General features: G+C 39.2%; 1 protein-coding gene and 2 pseudogenes across 2 annotated transcripts in view; 1 reads left to right on the top strand and 2 right to left on the bottom strand.

Moving 5' to 3' along the window:
• The window catches only part of UBE3C (ubiquitin protein ligase E3C), a 130,249-nt gene that overhangs the window by 64,303 nt on the left and 46,546 nt on the right, over positions 1 to 19,400 (bottom strand). For both annotated transcript variants that reach the window (XM_054494482.2, XM_063668051.1), the window contains exons 10-11: positions 16,979 to 17,166; positions 2,117 to 2,203 (exon numbers count right to left, since the gene is read on the bottom strand). In XM_054494482.2, the coding sequence (XP_054350457.1) occupies positions 2,117 to 2,203; positions 16,979 to 17,166 (275 nt within the window). The remainder of the gene's footprint in view (positions 1 to 2,116; positions 2,204 to 16,978; positions 17,167 to 19,400) is intronic.
• LOC129040793 (UBX domain-containing protein 2B-like) lies at positions 3,652 to 10,236 on the top strand (annotated as a pseudogene).
• LOC129040242 (ubiquitin-ribosomal protein eS31 fusion protein-like) lies at positions 10,224 to 12,031 on the bottom strand (annotated as a pseudogene).

Raw genomic sequence — 19,400 nt, 5'->3', positions numbered from 1 at the left:
AGCTGTGAGGCCTCAGTAAGCTAGGTGTCTTGAATGCATTTCAACTTATGATATTTTCAACTTACAATGGGTTTATCAGGACATAGCCCCATTGTACCTCAAGGAGTATCTGTATTGAGAACGTATTAATACACTGTCAGTTTCTTGAGGAACTTCATTCTAATAAATTAAACAAGTAAAAAGACATTCAAATCATCAAACTGTCTTTTAATAAGATTTGTAAAACTACCCTATCATAAAATAGTATTAATAATTTAATATAATTAACAATATCCCACTTTTCTTTCACACACCATGACTCCATTTCCTTAGCAAGAGACAAATGCCATAAACAAATAAGCAATTATCAGGCAGAACTATGACAGTGTTTCTGTTGCTAAGCTGGGGCACTTATGGGTAAACGATAATTTCCTGTCCTAATGATTCTCAATCCCCTTCTGCCCAAAACAAACCTGTCACTAATGAAAACCAAGGCTGGCGTAGTCAGAAGTGGTTGAAATGCACCAAAAAACACAACAAAACATACTTAAAATCTTGTATTTTGGTTTCGAAATGAAAGAAAAGAACTTCTCAAGACAGTAAATCATTCTAGGAGTCTTTCGTCTCTGCTTTAGCCACCCACTGTTGATGCAAGGTACCTCACTTAACCTTTATGAGCTTCACCAGTCACATTGGCTGCAGTAAAACTCCCCTTTCCTCACTTAAGATTCAATTAAAAAAATGAAAAATTTGAAGTAATAATATTGAGAAACTGACATTCCCCTTTCATTAGTATGAACTGTTTTGTCCAGATGATTTGAACACCAGTCCCATCATAAAGGGGCTGACTGTGCCTGGCTGAATAACATATGAATCTCTTTTGCTCTACATATTGCATGAAAAAGCTCAAAATTGAGAAATCTCAACAAGAGTTTTCATTATGACTGCACACAGCAAGTTAGATTGCAAATGAGTGTGTTTATATTTTAGATATACCACCCCAACCCATCAAAAATTCTTTCTTCTAACTTCTTGTTCCTAAAAAGAAAACAAGACCACTTTCTACACTCTTGCCCTACAACTGAGATGTGTCTTCCCACCACCGAATGAGCTGGTTCACAGCATGGAGTCAGTAACGGTGACTGCTATTATACTACTATCATGAGCATGACATGCAGTTGCATCTTGTAAGTTTAGTCTCCAATTAACTGAATTACACACTTCATCTTTTCCGATTACAGCACAGGGGGATTGGCATAGACTTCTTTTTTTCTTTCTTTTTTTTTTTTTTGAGAGGAAGTCTTGCTCTCACCCAGGCTGGACTGCAGTGGCATGATCTCGACTCACTGCAACCTCCGCCTTCCGGGTTCAAGCGATTCTCCTGCCTCAGCCTCCCAAGTAGCTGGGATTACAGGCACGTGCCACCATGCCCGGCTAATTTTTGTATTTTTAGTAGAGATGGAGTTTCACCATGTTGGCCAAGCTGGTTTCAAACTCCTGACCTCAGGTGATCCGCTGGCCTCGGCCTCCCAAAGTGCTGGAATTACAGGCGTGAGCCACCGCGCCTGGCCGGCTTAGACTTCTGGCAGAGGAAAAATTCAACAACAGAGTACTAGGCTAAGTCAGTTTACCATGAAGGATTTTAAGTATGAAATTCCTACCTATTACATACTCTATTAAAATATGTATGTCAAAGACGCTATTTTTTAAATTACACGATTCAAATAAGAAAAATCAAATTATTTCAACAAATGTTTAAAAACTTCTACACTGTTCTAATGTTTGCAGCAGTCTTTAATGTACTTCAAATCTGTATTTTCACTGTGAAAAGAAGAGTAAAGTCATATGGAGCAAAGCAATTTCCAAATGTCTGCTTTTTTGAAAAAATGGCTAGGATATTTAAAGGAAACTTACCTTCAGATAAAACCATACTCTCTATAATATATACAGATAAGTAACTGTTAAGATTAGACACTGATTTTTCTTTTTATGCAACTGAGACCATCTGGAACTTACCTTCTAATATGAAATAAGCCCAGTATAAGCAGGACTTAAAAACAGGTTCTGGCAACATTTTTGATTAGGCTGCCACTTCCCGTGCCCTTGAGCTCAATTTATAAGTCTGTATAATACATACCCTGTGATCATCCGTGTTGACATGGAAGATATTAGAAACCAAAGATGTCTCAGAAACCTGGCATTAAAGGCTAAACTGTAGAGAAGCCTAAAAAGGAATAGGAGAAAAACACAGAACAGTAAAGCAATTACTTATTCAAAACATTTCTTAAAAAAAAAAAAAAGCGATACACTGAAGATCAACGTACAATTTAGCAAATCTCTGTACTAATACCACAAAAAGCTGCCTCAGACAACCAGCCATTTGATGAGACACCGAGACACGGCTCCCAAAGGTGTCAATCTGCGCTGTTACCAAGCTAGGAAAGCCCGCCCTCCCTCCCCTGTGGCTGTGAGACCTACCCCAAAAGATAAAGATATAAGCTGTTTTCATGCACAAGTTGAACCTGCTCCCCCTCTGCTACATATCGTATTAATATATCACAATATTATATATTACTATTGTTATTACTGCTTATACTTTTCTTTTTTTTTTTTTTTGAGACAGGGTCTTGCTCTGTTGCCCAGGCTGGAGTGCAGTGCCACAATCTTGGCTCACTGCAACCTCCACCTCCTGGGTTCAAGTGGTTCTCCTGCCTCAGCATCCTGAGTAGCTGGGATTACAGGTGCCCGCCACCACATCTGGCTAATTTTTGTATTTTTAGTAGAGATGAGGTTTCACAACGTTGGCCAGGCTGGTCTTGAACTCCTGACCTCAAGTGATCCACCCGCCTCAGCATCCCAAAGTGCTGAGATTACAGGTGTGTGCCACTGCACCTGGCCTACTTAACACGTTTAAAATTTATAAAATATTTAGTGACAGACTCAAGTCGCTTTTCTTGAAATACAAAAAATGTGCTGTTAACATCTCAAAAATAAATCTAAAAAAATGTATCTTAAAGATTTTTAGGCCAGGCACGGTGGCTCATGCCTGTAATCCCAGCACTTTGGGAGGCCAAGGGAGGCAGACTGCTTCAGCCTAGGAGTTTGAGACCAGCCTGGGCAATGTGGTGAGACCTCATCTCTATGAAAAGTTGGGTGTGGTGGGTGTAGTCCCAGCTACTCATGAGGTTGAGGTAGGAGAATCGATAGAGCCCAGGAGTTCGAGGCTGCAGTGAGCCAAGATTGCACCACTACACTCCAGCCTGTGTGACAAAGTGAGATCCTATCTCAAAACAATAAAAATAAATAAAAATTAAAAACTTTCCCTCTATAATATTAGATTTAAAAAAGATGAACTTTGTGAAGAATGCGTGAGCATTTAAATTAGCTCTATGTTGTATACTGCATGTTTGTGACAGGATAAACATTCTAGCCACAATTGTGTAATCAGCTGGCATAAATATTTTTTTAAGAGATGAGGTCTTTCAAAATCCCATAAAAAAATCTCATATTTGATTGGTCGAGTAATTTCCTGTACTCAATCCAAAACATCAAATGCATTGTTTCATATCGGCACTTTCTGAGTACACCATAGGAATTATGGAGTACTGATTAAAAATAAACAACAACTAAACTCCATTCTTATTTTAATGTAATGCATTTTGAGATATCCAGATGGCAATAAGGGTACATCATTGAAAAAACAGCGAAAGCATGAAAGAGCATGTGAAATCTCCTAGAATCAGGAAACCTTAAGCTAGAAAGAATCTATTAGATCATTCAGCCCAGCCATCTTTCCACAATGTCATGTAGGCTAAAAGCAATGTTTGCATAAGAAAATGAAGGGGCAGTGATACATCTGTTCTAAGGTCCTTCCAGCTCAGAAGTATTATGATTTTATGAAAACATGCATGATGTTTATCAGTCACATGCCATGACAAAGTGAGGACATACTGCATTCATTCCAGCAAGAGCAGAATCTCAAACGGAGTCTCCAACAAATATTATTTAATATTATTGGAAAATATTACTTCATAATATTTAATATCATTGGAAAAATGAAAAAACGGTAATACAAGTTAAAGGAGACCAATTAAGACATGTAACTAAGTATGCTGCCTGTCATTAATGTTCGAGCAAATTTCCACTTAAAATTCACTCTGAAATATGGCCGGACCTGGTGGATCATGCCTGTAATCCCAGCACTTTGGGAGGCTGAGGCGGGTAGATCACTTGAGGTCAGGAGTTCGAGACCAGACTGGCCAACATGGTGAAACCCCGTCTCTACTAAAAATAGAAAAATTAGCCAGGCGTGATGGCAGGCACCTGTAATCCCAGCTATTCAGGAGGCTGAGGCAGGAGAATTGCCTGAACCTGAGAGGCTGAGGTTGCAGTGAGCCGAGATCACACCATTGTACTCCAGCCTGGGCAACAGAGCAAGACTCAGACTCAAAAAAAAAAAAAAAAAAAAAATTCACTCTGAAAAAGACCATACTGTTGAAAAGGGAAGCTGTATTAGAAAATGATAATAGATACCCTATCTCTGAGATATTTAAAATCCTTACCATATGCCTGATAAGAGCATTAACATTTTTCTTGCCTTTGTGGAGTTTTATTTGCTAATAAGCAACAGTCATATGGAAAAAAGAATAAGAAAAAAGCTATGAAAAATATGAACTTTCGAAATAATTTGAGAAGGTAGTATTTGCTTATTTTCTCTTCAGTTGAGAAATTGAGTTTTTAAAAAATGTTATTAAAACAAAACAAGGCAAAAGAATGTTAGCCACATGGCATCTTATCTACCCAGAAATCATCAGTTAATACCCTGCTATAAATCCATCCAGACCCTTGTGTGTACACATAGAAACAAAAATGAGTTCTTCCTACAGGTTCTAAGAGTTTGTCACTAAGATTATAATTAACATCTTTCCATGTGAATGTATACATATTTCTGAAATACCATTTTCAGAAATACACATTTAAAATACACATTTTAAAATTTGTATTTCAAGCTAACCCTGACAGAATATTTACTAAATCACTCAATAAGCAATAATAAAACAAACTATTAAACTTTTAAAAATAAATTTCTGGGCCAGGTGCTCACGCCTGTAATCCTAGCACTTTGGGAGGCCAAGGTGGGTAATCACCTGAGGTTAGGGGTTCGAGACCAGCCTGGTCAACATGGCAAAACCCCGTCTCTACTAAAAATACAAAAACTTGCTAGGTGTGGTGGTGCATGCCTGTAATCCCAGCTGCTCAGGAGGCTGAGGCAGGAGAATCACTTGAACCTTGGAGGTGGAGGTTGCAGTGAGCTGAGATGGCGCCACTGCACTTCAGCCTGGGTGACAGAACAAGACTCCCTCTCGAAAAAAATAAAAAAAAAAGACAAATAGAGCCAGTGGAAGACAGCGGAGGGCGGCGGCCCTGAGCTCGGTGAGCAGGAGAGGAGGTCTTCCAGGCTGTGGCCTCCGAGCACACAGGATTTGCAGAACTTAATATTAATGTGAAGAATCTGCAAAGAAACTTGAAAACAGCCAAAGGGATGACATATCAAGAAATAAACTGGCCTTGGAAGAATTGTATGAAGATGAAGTGAAGATGAAGTGAAGCGCAAATCTTCCAAGTCTGATAGACCTAAAGCTGCAGTCTTCAAGAGCCCACAGACACCACCTCAACGTCATTTACAGGTGGAGGATACAGATTGGGTAATTCCTTTTGTAAGCGGTCTGAATATATGCATGGAGAAAATCAGCTGCAAGATGTTCAGATTTTGCTTAAACTGTGGAGCAATGGTTTCAGTTTAGATGATCGAGAATTGAGACCTTACAATGAACCAACAAATGCTCAATTTCTGGAGTCTGTTAAGAGAGGAGAGATCCCCCGGGAGCTTCAGTGCCTTGTTCATGGTGGCCAAGTGATTTGGGATATGGAGGACCATCAGGATCAAGAATACATAAAACCTAGATTGAGGTTCAAGGCTTTTAGTGGAGAAGGGCAAAAACTTGGAAGGCTTACACCTGAAATAGTCAGTACACCTTCTTCTCCAGAAGAGGAGGATAAATCAATACTTAACGCGGTTGTTCTTATTGATGATTCAGTGCCAACAACAAAAATTCAAATCAGGTTAGCAGATGGGAGTCGTTTGACACAAAGATTCAATAGTACACACAGGATCCTGGATGTCCGGAACTTTATTGTACAGTCTCGTCCTGAATTTGCAGCTCTTGACTTTATTCTTGTGACTTCATTTCCGAATAAAGAGCTAACAGATGAAAGCCTGACACTGCTAGAAGCAGATATTCTTAACACTGTGTTACTCCATCAACTAATATTGTTCCTATCCATGCAGTACCATGTGGGAACAGATGATGTGCCGTATTAGTAAGGACAATACCTCCAGCATTAAAAAAAACCAAATTATTTTTATTATTTTTACAGATAAATTTTGGTTTTATTGTTATTCTGTCTTCCAACCTGAATATAGACAAATTTGGTTTAGGAATAGACCTTGAGATAAGTATGTTTGAGTTTTTAGTTGAAGGACTGGCTTATGTTGATAGTTTTTGGATTTGTAGGCAAATCAGTTTGTTACTTAGTGTTAATGTTTTGTTTGCAGAAAAAAATGAAAACCCCTTTTTGATAAATGCATTTGGTAAAATTTGCACTCAAGTTTCTTGATGCAGCATTGACCAACAGCCATTAAGAAATCTTTTGATCAAATAAGTTGAAAATTTGTCTGTAATAAATACTGAAAAGTGTCTAGTTTGATTTTGAAATTGTTTGATCATACAATTATTTCTCCTATTAAGATTTTACACATCCTTTTTACTTACTGATTTAGATATATTACTAGTATCAGAAACTACAGTTTTGCCTTGTATTTTGCAGAATTATGACTGTTGTGAACTTAAACAGAAACACATAAAGGTCAGCAATTCTTTTTTTTTTTTTTTTTGAGATGGAGTTTTGCTCTTGTTGCCCAGGCTGGAGTGCAATGGCGCTATCTCTGCTCACCACAACCTCCACCTCCCAGGTTCAAGAGATTCTCCTGCCTCAGCCTCCTGAGTAGCTGGGATTACAGGCATGCACCACCACGCCCAGCTCATTTTTGTATTTTTAGTAGAGATGGGGTTTCTCCTTGTTGGTCAGGCTGGTCTCAAACTCCCGACCTCAGGTGATCCACCCACCTCAGACTCCCAAAGTGTTGGGATTATAGGTGTGAGCCACTGCACCTGGCCTAAAGGTCAGCAATTCTTAAGAAGCTATGATAAACAGCAACAGCATTTTAAAATCAAGTAATTACAGTTCCTCCTAGAGCTTGCCTTGATCACATTCATTTATTCATTCAACACATTTTTCTAGGAAACTCACTATATACACTAAACACCCTTCTATGTGCTCAACCTAGAATGTCTTCTCCAGAACAAAACTAGTGTAGAAATATAGGAATGTATATTCTGTCGGACAGACTAGATCTAAAGAATTACCTGCATAAATGTTCGTATTTCTGAAGTCAGAAGGTATTCCTTCTCCCCAGACACCACTTCATCCTTAGTTATCACTTCTGGTTAGTTTTCCATTGCCACCGTAACAAGTTACAAAATGTGGCTTAAAATAGCACAAATTTATTATCTTAACAATTCTACAGGTTAGGAGTCCAAACAGGTTTCGTGGTGCTTTTAACATCAGTTTGCTGGCAGCGTCACATAGGAGAATTATTTCCGTGTCACTCCACCTTCTAGAGGACATCCGCATTCCTTGGCTTCTGGCCTTCTTCTATCTTAAAAACCAGCACTGTTTCACCTCTATGACCCTTCTGTTACCACATCTCTCTGACACCAGCCTGGAGAGGTTCTCTGCAGGACTCATGATTAAATTAGGCACATTGCATAAACTGGGCTTACCTCCTCGTCTTGAAATCCATAGTAACCTTAATTACATCTGCAAAATCTCTTTTACCATTTAAGGTTACATACAGGTTTGGAGATTAGGACATTAACATTTTACATGGAACATTATTCTTCTTGCCTACTATAGTGCACCTCCCCCCGCCCCCACTCCACCCCATGTTAAAGATTCAGATCCATCACAAATAAATTTACGTCACTCATAGGTGCTCAAAAGTCACAACCCATTATTACAGCATCAACTCTAAATCCAAAATCTTATCTGAGTCTCACCAACTCAAAAGTCTCAAATCTCACACTAAAGCCATCTAAATTTGGGAGAGGATCTGGGTGTGATTTCTGGGGCATAATTCTCCTCCATCTGTGCACTTGCGAACCTAGAAAACAAGTTATCTGCTCCCATGTATGATGGTGTGACAGGCATACAGTAACAGCTATACACATTCCCGTTCAAAAAGCAGAAATTGGGATGAAAAAAGGAGCCATCAGCACCATCAATTTACAAAACCAATCAGGCACCCTCCTTTCAGTTTCAAGGCCTGGGAGTAATCTTCAGCTCACTGCTCAGTTCTCTGGGCTTGTGACTGTCTCAGTCATCTTTACTTTTTCACAAAAGGTAGCACATGTTTGCAGCTGAGTATCAGCTTATCAGTTTGTTTCTTCTTTTATATTCTCTAAAGCTTTCTGTTAAAAATGGTGGTGTTTCTGCTGCTATAACACTGTCGAGAAACTTGTGGGTCTCTTACATATGTCATGGGGATTCACTCATTTAGATAGGAGGCTCCTCACATATCTTTCCTGGAAAATCCTGTCTCTAATTTTGGCTTTTTCTGAAATAGTTGGGAGGATCTATGATTCCCACCCTTAATCTCCTCAAAGAGCCTTTTGTGCGACTTGATACTCAGACCTTTTGATGTTTCTGAAGTATTAGCAGAAGGTTATACAGCCATACCTTCATCACGTCTCTAGAGAAGGCTGTCCTGACAGTGAATCTCTTAGTTTTAGTGGCTTTTGCTGTGAATAGGCCATGAATTTCCCAAATCAAGTCCTAGTTTCTTTACATTTAACAGTTCTTCCCTCAATTTATCTACCTCCTTCCACATTTTACTAACATCAGCAAGAAGACAGCAGGCTGTACCTTGCACAGCTTGCTTGGAAATATCCTCAGCTAATATTGAAGTCATCACTTAAAAATTCTGCTTTACACATGACTGCAGGACACAATTCAGCTCAGCTTTTTGCCACTATGTAACAAAGACCCCTTTCCTCCAGTTTTCCAATAACATATTCCTCATTTTCTACCAACAGTCTATTCATGATGATTTAGATATTCTACTGCAATTGAGGTATTCTCTGCTATACTCCTTTCTTCCTTCAAGGCCTCTCTAGCATTAACATTCCACATTTCTACTAACAGTCTGTTTAAGGCAATTTGGCTTCTTTCTGGCATGCACCTCAGAATTCTTCCAGACTCGACCTACTGCCCAATTCCAGAGCCACGTTTCCATTGTTAGGTATTTGTTACAGCAGCATTCCAAGTACCTAGAAAAGTCTTTTATGCCTACTTCTCTGCCAGATGACTTGAATATGCTACTGGATTTGGAATTCACCTTTCTCCAGGGTCACTGCTTATTTCAAAGAGGTGAAATTACCTGGGCTAGGGTTTCCATACCGGGAGTACTACCAGAACTACCACAGGATGAACGTGGTGAGCCCACCATTGCAGAGAAGTTTTCTCAGTGCCATAATTTAGAGGAATTCTTCTCAAAACAAGCCCTACTCCTTTTCACTTACTGAAAACAACCTGTATAATGTATAACAGCCAGCCCTATTTCAAAAAGATTACCAGGGGTAAAACAACTTTTTCATGGGTCAAAATCATCTTCTGAAGAAAATGATTTCTTAAAAGAACTGAACACTGTAAATCAAAGGGCATTGTCCTGTTTTGGATTAACAAAACAGGAAAAAACAACCAAACCTTGTAAAATTATTTGAAATTTTGTTTTTATCAGTTCAGTGCCTATAGACGCACATACAAAAACAACTGCCATTTTTGTATATAATAGTCTTCCAAAATAGAGATTTACATTAGGAGAGAATTAAACATCCAGGAGGGATGAACAGTATTTCATGTGTGCTATGTAGTGTTTTGCTTCATTGAGAGTCATTTTCATGAATTATTTTTACTACTGCAGTCATCTTAAATTTGTAATCAACTCAAAAAAGATGTCACAATGAATAGACAACCATGTGTGAGGTCAGTCATTTTGCATGATGTATGTAATCAAAAAGTTTCAAATGTCTGCTTACTAATAAAGAATGTTTTCACTGAAAAAAAAAAAAAGACAAATTTCTGAAGGTTATTTAGTTTGGGGCTCTACTTCTAAAATGTAAAGAAGTGATATTCTTCTCCCACATAGTGGGATAGATTAAAAATTACTCATTAAGCTTTATTTAGCTGTAACAATCTTACGAGTTAATCAGTAAGCCGGGTCATAAATTCAGGCCAGTTTTCCATGGGGACGCTCTTGAGTTACGAAAGAGAACACAATGGAAGACACTGGCTCCCACACGAAAGAGAACACAATGGAGGACACTGGCTCCCACACGAAAGAGAACACAATGGAGGACACTGGCTCCCACACAAGGAGTCAAGGCCACCACAGCATGGCATCCTCCGAGAATTCCCTTCTAAGTCCAGGTGCCACAGGTAAAAGAAACACAGCGAGACACCCAATGATCTGTCTAACTCTTATAGCACACAAGTACAAAGGCAATAATTTGTTCTTCTGCTGAAATATTTCTTTTTAAAAAATATTACTGGACACTTCTAATGCCATAAAAAACAATAAAACAGATATATAATAATTTGCATCAGATAATGCAAGATTCAAAATAAATTCCAAATGTCCTTACTAATAAAAATTTTAAGGTATATTTCATCTGGAGACAAGCTGCTAAAAAATTGTTCTTCACAAACTAGTAGCTAAGAACAGAAGATAAGCTTTAGACACTCAGATGTGTTAACATTCCAGTACTAAAACCATAACCAATTTAAACAGCCAGCCCCCTTCTTACTGGTAATTGATTTTCTTTAATTAAAAGATTTACAGATTCAAAAAATATACTTTCCCTCATGCTACAGTTTAAATTAAAATGGGGGAAAGTGGCATTCATTACCTCAAATGTCTTCTTTGATAATCCCCTCTCTTTTTTTTTTTTTCTTTTTAAGTTCATGTCTTTTATTAACTCATACACAGTTACTTGTCTTCTGGTTTGTTGAAGCAGTAGTCAGACAACATTTGCCACAATAATGTCTGTCAAAGTGACTTGCCATAAACACTCCAGCACCATATTCATCAGAAGGGCACTCTCGACGAAGGCAGCTCATTTTGCCATTCTCTTCCCCCTTCTAATACTTCAGGAGAGCCAGCTTCCCCTTCTTTCTCTTGTGCTTATTCTTCTTGGGAGTGGGGTAAGACTCCTTTCTTTTCTTAGCACCACCACGAAGTCTCAACACAAGATGAAGGGTAAGCTCCTTTTGAATGTTGTAGTCAGACAGTACATCCATCTTCCAGTTGCTTGCCAGCAAAGATCAGTCTTTGCTGATCAGGAGGAATTCCCTCCTTATCCTGGATCTTGGCCTTTACATTTTCTATCGTATCCAAGGGTTCAACCTTGAGGATGATGGTCTTCCCTGTAAAGGTTTTTATGAAAATCTGCATTTTGGTGGCGGCTCCACCGCAGATAGCGGATCGAAAAGGAAGCCCCTTCTCTTACTATTTCTTAACAAGCTTAAAAGAAAACTTTAAAAACGTGGTAGGGATTTAGAATCACTTTGGTGGAATATGCTTCTTCCAAGTTTACTCATATTTCCCGTGAAAAAATTATCATTCACAAATGTTCTGAAAATTCTTAGAAGATTCAGAACTATGAATTATATTGCTAAAGTTGACGAAGGCAAGTCTATTTTATTTATTTGATGTGTCTAACAACAGCTAGTGGAAATTAGTTTATAATCTATATAGGATTTCAAAATACATTTAATTTTAAGATCACTATGTGCTGAAATGTTTAAAAGCTCATCAATGTTATTTGAACTTCAGGAAAGAGAATGCAATTTTTAACATGAATCAATAGCTTATTAATTCTATTGATTATAATGAAAATATCACTGACAATAGAAGCAACTACGAAATTATAGGCAAAATTTACTTCTCTCTCCAGGTACATCCTCAATACTTTTTCCAAAATATTATAAAAACTTGTTTACAAACACATGGACGGTATATATATATATATTTAATTCTACATATATAATGAAAAACCAATCTGTATTTTTCCGCATTGAAGTCATCTGTGTAATCATTTTATCCCAAATTATTAAAGTATAAGATATGAAGTTATAAATCTCTCAGAGCTAAAGAGCATTCATCGCCACCATATACACCACAGTTCTTAGAAAACACATGGCAAAGAAATGGTTAGAAAACACACAAGGGGCTGGGCGCAGTGACTTGCACCTGCAATCCCAGCACTCTGGGAGGCTGAGGGCTGAGACAAGCAGATTACTTGTGCCCAGGTGTTCGAGACCAGCCTAGGCAACATGGCAAAACCCCGTTTCTACAAAAATTACAAAAAATTAGCCAGGTGTGGTGGCACACCTACAGTCCCAGCTACTCAAGGGTGCTGAGGTAGGAGGATCACCTGAGCCTGGGAGGCAGAGGTTTCAGTGAGCCGAGATCACGCCACGGCACTCCAGCCTGGGTGACAAAGTGAGAACTTGTTTCAGAAAACAAAAATAAAGACAAAACCAACAAACACTACACACACACACACACACACACGCGCGTGCACAGAAAAGAAGCATTGCGCTTCGAGGCACACCACTGTTTATCTAAATCACAATGATTAATAACACAAGACATAACTAAGCTGCCTCACTGTATTACTTTTTGGTGGAAAAATCAAGCATATGTTGAAATAAAACTAGAGGTGTCTTATGATTTATGTATTTATATGAAACTACGGGCAAATTATAACATCAACCTCTTCGACCCCTAAAACACTATCTTCAAAATTCTGCTTCAAAACTTTTAGATCCATCAATGGGGTAAAAGAGCCAAGCCCCTGAGAACATGCCAGCCCAGACATTAACTGGAAGAGACTGGCATACGCAAAAGGAAAGGGGCATGAAATACTATGGAGGCATAAAAAAGCACAATGGATCAAGAAAATGCAAGATATGCCTTTTTGCCTCATTTATGGTTGGAGAAAAAGTATTTTGTGCTAGAAACAAAGTTGAGAGGTAAACAAATGCTTGATAACAAGGGGATACTGCACAAATCAATAATCCAAGGAATGTGAATTTTTTCCTAAAAGCAAAGGGAGTCTGCACTGTTCAAGAGAATGCAATAATCAGGGTTATATTTTCCACAAGTCAGGCTGGCAAACCATGACATAGAGAATACAGCTCTTGAGCACCATGGTTGGAATACTGGGCCAAAACCCTGGACAGCACCACCCACCAGCACCTTCTGTGAGGGTGAGTGTGTTCTAATCTGTGCCGTCCAGTAAGGCAGCCCCTGGCCACATGTGGCTACTGGGCACTTGAAATGCAGCTTCGGTAGCCAAGGACCTGAGTCTGTGCTTGTATTTAATCTACTTTAAAACACATGTCACTGGTGGCTACCATGCAGGACACTGCAGTTTCAGGCTGTAGGCACAGACAACCAAGCAGATGACAGGCCCGTTCACCAAAACAGGGACAGAAAGAGGAGGCTCTTAAGAGGGAGAGATGATGGACTCAACTTCAGACCCTGGGAGGGGACAGAGGAGAGGTCCCCAGGGACATCTCCTATTAAGCAGGTACACTTGTGTCTGGAGCTCCAGAAAGTTACTTAAACTAAAGACACAAACATGAGAGTCACTAGAATGTAGCTGAAGCCACTTGTATGAAAGAGATTACCCAGAGGACCAAATAAAGAACTAAAAAACTAAGCCGGGCGCAGTGGCTCACGCCTGTAATCCCAGCACTTTGGAAAGCTGAGGCGGGAGATCACCTGAGGTCAGGAGTTCGAGACCAGCCTGGCCTACGTGGTGAAACCCCATCTCTACTAAAAATACAAAAATTAGCTGGGCATGGTGTTGGGCGCCCGTAATCTCAGCTACTTGGGAGGCTGAAGTAGGAGAATCGCTTGAACCCTGGAGGTGGAGGTTGCAGTGAGCCGAGTTCACACCACTGCACTCCAGCCTGGGCGACAAGGCAGGACTCTGTCACAAACAAACCAACAACCCTAAAAAACTGAATACAAAAAGAAGTTTAGGAAACAGTGAGAAAGAGGGGAAAAAAGAACCCACAAAGGAAACTGAGAAGCCCAAATAAAGGAAAAATCACATGAACATGGTGTCTATGAAAGAAGCGGGTGAAAGAATCAGGAATAGGAAGAACGAGGAATGTCAAGTACACACAAAGGCCAGGAATGCCGCGGGGCTGAGTGGGCACCGCAGGCCTCATCTACATCTAAGTAGGGTCACAAATGCAGTCAATGAAACTCTGAAACAGTACCCACTAAAAACCCCACGTACGCCAGATGAAAGCCAAGCACTTTTCTAACACGCTATCTTTGGTAGCCTACTTTCTTATTTTAGTTGTCTGATACTACGGTAGAGCCTTTATTTTTGCCCCCTTAAAATATAGCCAGTGAATATTTAATCATATTTTTAAATAGTGGATATTAAAAATGTTAAATCCAAATTTCCACGTCCAATGGTAATATATCTAAAATTTCCTCTCAAAAAAGGAGCTGGCAATTCATTTATTACTTAATCAATTTTAAAATATTAAGTCATTCACCTAATCCAAAACTTAAAGTGATATAAAAATAGTGTACTCAGAAGAGCACTTCTGCTCCAGCCCCAGCTTCCTCGGCGTATTCAGACACGAGTGTTCACTTTCATGAGTTTCTTGTATGCTTCCAAGTTTCTTTATGCAATATGAATATATATCCTTATTTTTTCCATCCTTTTTTACAGGAAAAGCCAGTTCTTCTACATACTGTCCTGTGTCTTCCCGGTTTTCATGCATGCATCTGTCTCGGAAATCTTTCCATTCAGGGTACAAAGGTCTCCACATTCATTTGTACACCCTGACAATCAGTGTTAAACAGAAATTAAATGGCAAATCCTAACTCTGAAAATAAAAGGGACTAATATTAATCAGTGAGGGCTTGAGAATGAGTTATCAGCCTGGGAATATACTAATCATCTTCTAAATACTTTTTAAAAAAAATCATAATTGAAAGCAGTTAAAATCTGTAACAGTTAAAGTAAGCCTACTTGCTCTTTCTAAATACTAGAACCTAATATGTTTAAGCCATAAACAAAATTCCTAGAGTAGTTTCTTAGAGGAAATAGGTGTTGTACTCATAAAATCAAGCCTACACAGAAAGTTCCTTCACCCATTAAACACCTTTTGGAAGCAGTTCTCTAGTAAACCTCAGACCAGGGCAGTGATGCATTTAAATCCAGCAATTACTATCCACAGCAATGGGCTGTGTGCTACAATAAAAGCAAGTGTCCTGGTTCAGCTGCTACGATCCTCAGATCTCACATCCTGCTCTCATGCAATTAGCCGGCAAAGAGCTAATGACCTAATCTAGGAGCCACAGTTGCACTGACATCTACTTCCTCCGATGGTAATAAACACCAGTGAGTGAAGATAGCACCTCATTAGCTGGCTACATTAGTGTTTACAAGGCCATTTCAACCGATGGGTTCCTTACTTACAGTTCATTTCAAAGAATGCTTTGTTAGCCAACAGAAATCACTCTTTTCATATGATGGGATGGCATTTTATAAAAACAAAGAGAATTCTGTAGGGTAACATGAATTAACGTCAGACCTGCTTACTTACTGACAGCTTTTGCCTATGCAACATCAGTCCCTTGGGTCCGAGCAGAACTACTACATATATTTCACACTGTATCCAATTGAATACTTTTCTGTTAAATTCTCAAGAAACCACTAACATATCACTCAAATTGGAGGGAAAGAAAACAGTTCAAGATTATTGTCACAATTATCTAAGCACAAATAGGCCACATTTTTAACTTGCAAGTTTTGTTTTGTCTGAACCAAAAGTTTATTTCAAAGGCTGAAAAACAAAAATTTACTTTTAGGGATACATTGTCGAGGACAATCTAATTAAAACGGTACTATGAAGGCTGGGTGTGGTGGCTCATGTCTGTAATCTCAGCACTTTGGGAGGCCGAGGCGGGCGGATCACGAGGTCAGGAGATCGAGACCATCCTGGCTAACATGGTGAAACCTCGTCTTTACTAAAAATACAAAAAATTATCCGGGCGAGGTGGCGGGTGCCTGTAGTCCCAGCTACTCGGGAGGCTGATGCAGGAGAATGGCGTGAACCCCGGGGGGGGCGGAGCCTGCAGTGAGCTGAGATCGCGCCATTGCACTCCAGCCTGGGCGACAGCAAGACTCCGTCTCAAAAAAAAAAAAAAGACACACATACACACACACACACACACACACACAGAGAAACAAAAAATTAGCCAGGTGTGGTGGTGCACACCTGTGGTCCCAGCTACTCAGAAGGCTGGGGTGAAAGGATCGCTTGAGCCCAGGAAGTGAAGACTGCAGTGAGCTATGATCACACTACTGCACTCTGGGCAACAGAGTGAGATGCTGTCTGAAGAAAAAAAAAAAAACAAAAAACCCCCCACAAAACACGAGTACTATGAAAAAAGCCTAAAAAGATATGTAACATAGCGTTTCACTAATGCAGGTATGATCCAACCTTTCAAATGGGTGAATAAACTCCCGTTCATAAGGTACTATAGAAAATATGACAGATAGGGTACTTTAGAGCCTCACAGGCCAGGAAAAGGTCTCAGTATTTGTTGGTTTAGAAAAGAAAAACACAAATTATTTTTTATGAAATGCTTGGACAGTAGAATATCCTACATCAATCTCTACCAGAAAAGAGCAGATAAAACTTAAGAGGAGAGCAATTCCCAGGGAGGAAGGTATGTTCTCTGGCTGGCACCCCGGCACAGATGCCCACGGACACTTGCCTGACTTTGGGTACCATCATGCGGTGCTGCACCATCAGCGTGTGGCAGACGGAGGCCATGGTGGTGAAGACCTCCTCGCTCGCAGAGTCCCTCCACACCAGGTTGAGCAGGGTGTTGGTCTGCTGCTTTGTGTCCAGCTTCTTCAGACATTCCTCTGTTATGTATGATACTGACAGTCTGCCATCCTCCTAGAACATACCAGAACAACCAGCCTCCATAAATGTGCTCAACTGGAACGTCCTCTACACTACAAACATATACGAAATCACATTTTTCTTCAGGCAAAGAAAGCTAGGCATCATCTCAAAATTATCTATAGCACAGTAAACTTAGTGTGAAATCCTCTAGGGATCCAGTCAACAGTAGGCATCCATTTTGCCTAACACAGTAACAAACTGTGAATACCCGGTTTTTGCCTATGATATAACAGTAGCTTCAGTATTTACATTTCAAAAAAACTTTATTTCCTACTTATTTTTTTACATCAAGCTGTACTAAGACAACCATACACAGTGAAACTATTATCATCTAATGGCATTTTCATTTTAATTTGAGATCACAGTTTAAGCAAAATAAGTGAGAGTATTAAATAATTTTTTTTTTCTTTTTTGAGACAGTCTTGCTCTGTCACCCAGACCAGACTGAGTGGCACAATCTCGGCTCACTGCAACCTCCACCTCCCAGGTTCAAGCAATTCTCCCACCTCAGCTTCCCAAGTAGCTGGGACTTGCCCGCCTCCACACCCAGCTAATTTTTGTATTTTTAGTAGAGACACCATGTTGGTCAGGCTGGTCTCGAACTCCTAACCTCAAGTGATCCAGCTGCCTCAGCCTTCCCAAGTGCTGAGATTACAGGTATGAGCCACTGCTCCCAGCCTATTAAAGAATTTTTTAAAATCAAAGGCTATACAAATCTACTTTACACCTTAATCTCTCCAGAAGATTTGATTCACTGAATATAACCCAAGCCAATCTATGCAATTTACTCATTTGGGGCAGTAACCAAAGATACATACTTTTTTCATATGTATGTGTATATATGAATATATATATATGAATGTGAATATATATAACATTGGGTATTGCTGACTGTATTGTCTGGAAACTTGGATGAATACAATTTATGTAATTTATAATAACTTACCAAACAAAACACTGCTTTATAGATAAAAGAAGTAAATTCATCTGTCAAACCTGAATCTTTAACATTAAGACTAACAAAAGGTATGTCAGAATGAGAAAGGAATCCTAGCACTACTATTTTTGTAGTGTACAATTTTAAAATAAATTATACATAAGCTATAAGTGAACAGATTATACAGAAACCTAAAGGCAAAAGAGCTTATCAAGGGTGAACTTTGACCTTGGAAAAATCTCATACAATCACATTAGGTTTTATATAATTAAGTGCCAGGGGAAAGAAAAGGCAACACAGAAACATACAGGTAAGAGACCTGGCAAAGAAAGAATGACTTGGAGTGAAACCTAGGAGTGCCCGGCTCAAAATGGGGTCTTTAGTTCTCAGCCCAAATGTGGACAATACCCAAGGCAAAGGAAGAATGAAGAGAATAAACAAAAAAAGGAAATTAAAGTATAAAGTTATATAATACACAGACCTTGAAACCCTTATGTATTAAAAAACAATATAAAGTAGAGTAATATTTTCTATGGTTGTAAATAATTTTAAAAATCAAGAAACTGATCCCACTTCTTAAATGTTCAAAGTGTGAGCACGAGCGAGAGCCTGCACGTGATTTCCTGGTTCATGGGTCCGCATGTTCTGCTTTCATCGTGTTTGCACACCCACAGCGAGGAAAAACCTGTCCTCTCTCTCGCTGAGAAAGCCCACAGCCTCATCTTCACATGAATACAAAATACACTGCGTATAAATAAGGGTTTAATTTCACAAATTCTATGGAAGGTAACTATTTAATAACTTTCTTCCAAAAACAAAAATTTATCTACATTCCATCTACAGAACCCACTCTTTTTTATAAACATACAAAAAAATGAATACTTCTTGGTGTACAGTTTGGACAGATGCAACAGTTCCAGCATCCACTATCCATTATAAAAACGGCTTCACCCCTTTGTAATCAGCCCGCCCCTCAGCCATGAGCCCTGGCAGTGAATATTTTCTGTTCCTTTCTTTGTCTTATTTTTTAAAAAAATCAAGCCCTGAGCTGACTTATCGATCCTTTTCTTATTGCTGTGATCTCTTTCATTCGATACTAGTGAAGCTCTTTGTCCAGGAAGGTGCAGCAGGTGCACCAGGAAGGTGCAGCACTGCACTGACACACCCACTTCACAATATTCTAAAAATTTACTTCACCTGGAAGCCCTGAGACCCTCTCAAGTATATTCTGTGATTACACTTAGTAGTAATCAATATAAAACTCCTTAATGAAAAAATAACAACTTAT

Source organism: Pongo pygmaeus, chromosome 6, assembly GCF_028885625.2.
Source record: "Pongo pygmaeus isolate AG05252 chromosome 6, NHGRI_mPonPyg2-v2.0_pri, whole genome shotgun sequence".
Lineage (NCBI taxonomy): Eukaryota > Metazoa > Chordata > Mammalia > Primates > Hominidae > Pongo > Pongo pygmaeus.
This window is presented reverse-complemented; position numbering and strand designations above follow the sequence as displayed.